Below are 7,500 nucleotides of genomic sequence, written 5' to 3' on the forward strand. Positions count from 1 at the left end.
CTAATTAATAAGTCCTTGGTCCAACTTCCAGGCTGCATTTGTAAATAGCTAACTAGTTTGAGTTGTTGTTCTGTTCTAAATTCATCACACCCTGCCAGCAGAGGCGTTCTTAACTCGACGAGAAAGAAAGGACTCTGCAGAAATCGTATGAAGTCTTTATTAAGTATGCGCGGGCCGTTGCTTGGACAGTTTCAAACCCAGGCAAAGTCTCGATTGATTTTCGTGCTGAAGGCTCGATTTTGACCTTCGTCTTATCAAAAATATGATGCGCGCACTGCCTAAACCGGTTTGACCGGAGTCACTAGCCCAGAAACTTGGGATGCGGCGACTTGAAAGATTTCGGCAGAGCCCCTCTTGCTCGCCCGAGTTTTAGAGCGCCCGTGGGAAGTGGTCAATTAAGTAATTATTAATATAACTAGGGGTTCCATATTGGAAGTGAAGTGCTGCCCCATGTAGAGAAAAATGGTGGGCGTGAGACATGAAGATATCACATGGTGCTGGAGATGGTTGGAAAAATATAGTACAAATTAATGTCGTAGAAATATGCAAGTTTGAAGTTGAATTCTTTTGTACTTTTAATTTGAACCTTGTTTTTTATCTTGACGCGTGCGTTTTTAAAACTGAACAGACGCAAACACACAAGAATAATATTAACTTGAACGATTTATTTTTACTGGTACATTTGATTTTTTTTTAACTCATCGTAGATTTCTACTATTTGCAATATATAGTGATGAAATAATTGTCAACAACAATTATTCTTCTGATAAAATGCTCTCAAAACGTGATAAAACGTTCGCTACCCTGGTGAATACTTCCCGAAATACTTAAATTTACACCTGGCATGAAAGCTACTGAGTAACTTACCCTTTTTACGTAAAAAACTTCGAACGCTTCCATTGCATCAATGATTTCGAATATATAATACTCCCTTCGAACGCCTCCTTTCGGATCAACGAATATACTCAAACAAGAGATTATGAGCAATCGCAGATTCAAGTCTGTCAAACATAAATTCACCAATCCCAAGCTCTCTACGCTGTGGGGCCTGGGAACTGCTCACAAACACATAACTTGAAGTCGAGATATCAGGGCAGAAATAAGAGGCTGGCCTATACGGGCAGCAATTAATGCTCGAGCACTGAGCCGAGAGCTGTGATTCAAGTTAACCGATTTAGCGGGCCGTATTCTAGGTCTAGAGATATGATAAACATATCAACCACCTTTATTTTCTCTATACTGTAAGTTACGGCTACATGTTTTCTCCCAATTAAATTAACAACCCGAGAGCGATAAAATTAAACAGAAAAAGAAAAGTGTGTCGCAAGATCCATTACAGCGAACTTGCTCGCTAACTTACTTGTTTTCAAGATATATTTATTTTTTGAGAAATAATTAAGAGAAGAGGTGTGTGGAGGCTGACCTGTGGTAAAAAACGCAATACTCACGGACAGCGTCAACCAGCAAGCTCTCTCAACGAGGTGAGGAAGACATCAGGAGTTATGACATGCGTCGAACCTGTAGATGGAAGTGAACGAGAAATGTTTAGACAAAAATGAATGTCACACCCACCGGATTAAAATCAATACATACAGTATGATTAGCAGATAAGATGGACTCCCTCTTCACACAGCGATCTAAATAAGAAGAGCGCAGGCATAAAATGTATTTAGCTCTTCCCCGTTGCGCCAAATAATCTAACATGAAGTCCTAAAAGTTCCAATATATTGCAAAACAAAGATGGAAGGTTCAGTTTAGGCGTACATTAAAGTGGCAGAAGGCTAAAACAGGTCTTGAGAGACCAAAATATGTCAATTTACCAATTAAAACTTCCCAGTCTTTCTTGGCAGTAGTTACCTACAAAACATCACAAAATATAACAGTCAGTTGGTTCAGAACAAAAATTACCTGACGTTTCAATGTTACACTTTTTACTTATCAGTCCTCTCTCAAAACGGGCTGGTCTTTCAATGATTAGCGACGAAAGCAAACTCACAAGCAACATACGCAAATTCAGTAGCGTTTTTATCAACAGTATCTTTTGTTAGGACAAAAGACAAGAAAAAAGAACTGGTTAATGCGTATTCCTATGACTGAGTAACCTTACTGTGGAAGCGACCATTAAAAGAACATGTTCTTGCCTAGAACAAGCCACCAGCAGAATCAACCCCAACCGCTTTTGTTATTTTCCTTCCAATCCTTATCAGTTAGTTTCATTATCCTGTTGGATTTTTTCCTTACAGCATCAAAATATCTGGATTACGTGCGTATATTTTTCAATAAAACGATGTATGAAGCATGTTTTCCAACTTCCGAGTTAAATAATCGGGACAATGACTCTAAAACTCACAACATTTTCCCAAAAATCATGCTGGAGCAGTCAAAGGCTGACACCAAACAAACCAAGTGAAGCTATGATCCTCGCAGTTATGAACGCAATTTTAACAATTGCGTAGAGAGTGCTGAAAAATTCAGGACTTCAACGGGGTTTGAACCTGTCAGTGACCTCGCGATACCGGTGCGACGCTCTACCCAACTGAGCTATGAAGCCACTGACGTTGGGATCTGGTCATTTGTCGGTTCTACCGTTCCCGTGATGAATGAATCAACGAATTCCTGAAATCCTGAATTTTTCAGGCTTCTCTACGCAATTGCTAAAATTGAGCCCATAACTGCGAGGATCATTGCTTCACTTGATTTCATATCCCCAGTTCAAAAAATGCATGATTCCTTTACTACATCATTTCATTCGCTGACCAAACAAACCATCATTGGACTATACCTCGTAAGCCGTTCTGGTTTCTGAAAAACAAACTCCGCCAACAATGAAGATGATAAGTCGAGGACCTGCCCGAGCTTCCGTGGAACCCTAACATGTAAAAATTAGGCCTTCAAATTAAGCAAAGAAGACGTCGACAAGGATAAAACGAAACGAAAGTAACGAAAGTAGTACATTTTGCTAGCTATCAGTCCCTATTTAAGCAATAGGCCACTTCAGACAATACCATAATTATCTTTGTCTGTCCCCCCACGTTTTGTATAAGCATTGTTCCAGTTTCTCTTGGGACTTACGATGGTCCCAAGAGAAAACAAAAACAAAGTTTATGCACAATTTGGGGGGACAAAGAAAGACTATTATGGTATTTTCCGAAGTGGCCTATAGAGGACGTTTTCCGTGTTTCCATAGCCTCATCTAAACACGAGGGGGAGTTGGGAGAATTCTCGACAGTTATGCAAACCCTCGACCCTCGACCCTCATATAACTGTCGAGGATTCTCCCAACTCTCCCGAGTGTTTAAATGAGACTATGGAAACACTGAAAAAAGTCCTCTATTGCTTTTATCAGGGCTCGAAATTAACATTTTTAGTAAGGCGCCAATTGGCGACTGATCCAAAAATTTTGGTCGCCAGATCTTAACTTTTAGTCGCCATTTTTTTCACTGATATTTTTTTCTTCATTTTTCTGATGATCACGTACACATGCAATCTTCTTCATAGTCCTAAGTTTAGGTACACTTAAGCTTCTAAGACTGAGATACTAAAACTTAAAAGGAAGCCAGGGCTCGTAAAACATATCATTACGCATTACGAGGTAAATAATCAATGTGAAAGCAGCTTTAGTCACGTTTCCTGTACTTCCTCCGCTTTTGTTAAGTTTCCATGTAACATCGAGTCTATAGCTTACATAAATAGACGAACCTGAACATAAACAATCATCAATTTTCCATATTTTCAGCGCTAAAAAGCCAAGGCTTCGTTGTGAACTTCACGCTTCAATGATTGCACGTGTTGTTTAGAGCGCCCGCAATACCAGCTGCTGAATCAAACATGGCGCTCGATTATGAAAAATGGAGATCGAAGAGCCAGAAGAGTCGTGGGTTTGTTTTGTTATTTCTGTGCGCATAAATCGTGCATTTTATCCAAAACTACGGTTGATTTGCCTTTGAGGTTAAAAGGATGAAGGAAAAAGGTGAAGGTTAGTCGCCCACTGGCGACTAGCTCTAAAAATCTAGTCGCCAACGCTTGATTTTTGGTCGCATTGGCGACCAGTGAGTCGCAATGTCGAGCCCTGTTTTATGAAGTATTTCTCAAAGATAATTCGATAAATGAAGGATTTTTTCACTTCTAGATTGAAACAGATTTTCTTGATACACGCTCATATTTCCTACCAGCCAATCAAAATGCGCGTCTGGCAACACATAAGCAATCAAAATTCGTGTGATGTCACAGCAGTGTTTCCATACTCCCCCACATTAGCCTCCACTGCAAGCTATTTCCAGTCCAGTATTGAGAATACAAATATGCTCTATCAACCCAACTAAGAGTAGTGCAAAAGACACAGGAGCGTGACAACAAATTCAGTTACCAAATCATTAATTTGACTTTAATAGCGTTCATACAAAAAAAAAAACACCTGAACAGCTGCAAAGACATCAAAAGAAAGTAAATTGCCACATCTAAGTAATCTCATAGAGGTTGTCCTTGCTTAAGCTTAACCAATAACAAAGAAAATTAATACCTTCTCCTTGTGCCAGTTGCCATACCGCGCGCTGTTGAGATCAAACCAACCATTTTTCAGTCAATGAAAATATCAAACGGGCGGTAGGTGGAGGCATAAAAACTTCGTTAAAACGCCAAAAGATTTGCATTCCCGTAGGTCCTGAATTGGATTTAAACGTCCTAAGGAAACGACAATCTTTTGGCGTTGGAACACAACTTTTATGCTTTCACCTACAGCTGTAGCAGCCATTCGGGATCTTTGGATCGGAGGAAGAGAACGACTACGAGTACTTACGAGTACGCGTTTTCCGTACTGGGCATGCGCATAAGGTTTGGAGGCCGACATTTTTCGAAGTGCGCGTGCTCAGAACGGAAAACTCGTACTCGAAGTAGTCCTCGTCCCCGGATCTAAAGGTCCCCAATAATCGACTAATAACAATCAGGAAATATTAAACGGCGTGAAAATTGTTGCGCTTTCGAAGCGCCGAAGTTATTAATTAAGCGATGAACAGCACATGAAACGTACGCACGATTTCTTAAAAATAGTTAGGAAAATATTGAGGGGATTTAGAAAGGTAAACACTGGCCACCAAGAGGAGTTTGCAGAAGACTACTGGTCAACTCCTTACAAAGATCACATCACTGATGAGGAAGCATGCCATCGGACATGAAGACCTCTTAACCTGGCACGTCAAAACAGACGCAAGCTGAAGTGGTATGGGCATGTGTCTAAGTTTAAAAAAAACTTGCTCAGACGATACTATGAGAGGAAGTGCAACGAGGAAGACAGGAAAAATGATGAAAAGACAACAGCACAGAATAGACAAGCGTGACGTTGAGCGATGTCCGAAGAATCTCAGGAAAGAGACGGATATGGTACAACTTCTAAGGCGCCCCCCCACCGTCGGCCAGGCAACGCGATACATGTAGGCATGAAACGATTTTAAAAATCACACCGTGCAATCCATGTAGAATTTTAAAGTATAGATCCTTCGTCAGAGTTCACAAACAGGAATCGTTTATGCTCCCGGGCCCTCTATCTTGATGCACTGGCCCACAAAACCAATCAATCGTAATTAATCCCTAAAGTTAACATGAAGAGACTTACCTCATAGCTTGACCTGCCACGAGGAAAATATTAAGAAAAAAATAACGTCTTTAGTGACAACAAGGCATGATTACATGGAAGCGTACAAGAGTATAATAATATTTAGTACAAAAATATGGAGGCGCTTTGAAGAATATGTCGAAGCGTATAAATAGTGAAATAAAGTTCTTGGTGACTGGCGTTAAGGACCAAATTCAATCAGCAACACTGAAGGATTCAAGAATTTCTAATAAGCATGAATTCTCTACTACAATAGTATACTAAATTGATCGCTCCCCGTATGGGCTTTTCAGGGCCTACAAGCGTCGCACAACATCGGAATGAAAGAATGCATAAGGCGCCTCCGGCAGCCGCCATACTAAACGGTCCCTGTCTGATGTTGGAGCACAGCACCACAGCCAGATGTAATTAGCTGTGAGTCGATTTTAATGAGGGAGGAAAACCTAAACTCACGAATCAGATTGAGATCGAATGGAACTTAGCCAACATACATGCATGTACTACCGCAGAGGCAAGAGTCATCGTTTATGACCAATGGGCTAATGTGACTGCCACGCCTCAGAACTGCACCCTTGTTTTCAACTGAAATTGCAAAATATATTGCCAAAAGTCCGAAAAGCCTTTTATATCAATGAGGATACACACAGTTGGGCGAAACCATTTCCCTAGCATCGCAAATCGTTCAATTCGGGTTGTCATCAGAATGTCAAAAAAGGCTTTGCTTAAGCTACTCTTTCATTTAACGCACACCTTTACTGCTGATAGCGCTGCTTCCGGTTCGCTGAGAGATGAATGGATACAGAGTACTGCTAAGCTTTTCATCGACAGCATCCTAACAGACGATACAAGAATAAATATTAAGTAAAAATTGTACCGGGTGCAATTAATTATAGAATTCGCAACACTTTGTTTAAATCCAGTGTGGAGAACTATTTCATTAGCGACTGGTTTGGTTTTGTATTACGATGCCTCGTGATTGGGTTAAAAAGCTCGCGCCATATTCTCAGCCAACTAATCACAAGTCCCGCACGCGTTTTCCTATTCACGAAACCTACGAAAATTGTACTCAAACGGTTTAATGGTCCGTTAAATCCGTTTGTGTTGGCCTGTAGCTCCACTCGCGCGTGCACTCGAATGAGCGGGTGACGCATGCGTAAATGCTGATCTTGTAACCCCGTCATTTTTCTTGATTTTGCAAATTTACTCGTTTATATCTCTGCTTCCGGACGGTGAATTTTTTTCATTTTTTGCATGTTAGCTGGGATTAATTTAAAACGTCTCTCTTTCAAATTTTCAAAAAAATCCTGAAGGTGAAAAAAAAAAAGAGACATTTTTAAAACAAATGATTTTTCTGAGAAACTGACCTACAGATTTTGTTGAATTTTAAATGTTTTAGGGATTATTTCTAACATTATCTGGCAACGCTGAATGGGAAGGTTTTACCGTCCCGTTTTTTTTTTCAAAAAAGACAATATATCTTCATTTTAAGGCTCCGAAAAATGTCTTATATCGTTGCCATGGTAACGTTATACCCTCGCCAAAATTTCGTCTTGATATGATCATCGTAATAAGGACAGAATATGTTTATTCGTTTGAAAAAGGGAGAAACTATTTCGAGCCTCCTTTAAGTCAACTACAACAAACCGAAAACCGCTTCACATTTAATTGCTTTTTATCTCGTGAACTGTCAGATTAACAACGCGTTTCAGGCCTTAAGTTTTGCACTAACTCCAGAAACAAGATAAGCAGGGACTTTTGTCATAAAACTCTTGCTTCCTGACCTCCATAATATCCTTGACTACGGGGACCCATCGTGACAGCTCGTAAAGTGAAGTGCGCTCTTTTCTGGCTGGTTTGGTTCCTTTCCTTGCACCGGAGGACTATTTGAAAAG

General features: G+C 40.3%; 1 protein-coding gene across 2 annotated transcripts in view; it reads right to left on the reverse strand.

Annotated features, from left to right (window-relative positions):
* Positions 1-7,500, reverse strand: part of LOC137993711 (syntaxin-binding protein 1-like) — a 31,036-nt gene that overhangs the window by 1,263 nt on the left and 22,273 nt on the right. The window contains exons 23-29 of one of the 2 annotated variants that reach the window (XM_068839692.1): positions 7,390-7,488; positions 6,359-6,440; positions 5,609-5,621; positions 4,520-4,550; positions 2,783-2,869; positions 1,821-1,857; positions 1,449-1,518 (exon numbers count right to left, since the gene is read on the reverse strand). In XM_068839692.1, the coding sequence (XP_068695793.1) occupies positions 1,457-1,518; positions 1,821-1,857; positions 2,783-2,869; positions 4,520-4,550; positions 5,609-5,621; positions 6,359-6,440; positions 7,390-7,488 (411 nt within the window). In that variant the 3' untranslated portion in view covers positions 1,449-1,456. Of the gene's footprint in view, positions 1-1,423; positions 1,519-1,820; positions 1,858-2,782; positions 2,870-4,519; positions 4,551-5,608; positions 5,622-6,358; positions 6,441-7,389; positions 7,489-7,500 lie in introns of both variants that reach the window. The other variant, XM_068839691.1, reaches the window with a different exon arrangement.

The sequence above is a fragment of the Montipora foliosa genome, chromosome 2 (genome assembly GCF_036669935.1).
Source record: "Montipora foliosa isolate CH-2021 chromosome 2, ASM3666993v2, whole genome shotgun sequence".
In the NCBI taxonomy this organism is placed as follows: Eukaryota; Metazoa; Cnidaria; class Anthozoa; order Scleractinia; family Acroporidae; genus Montipora; species Montipora foliosa.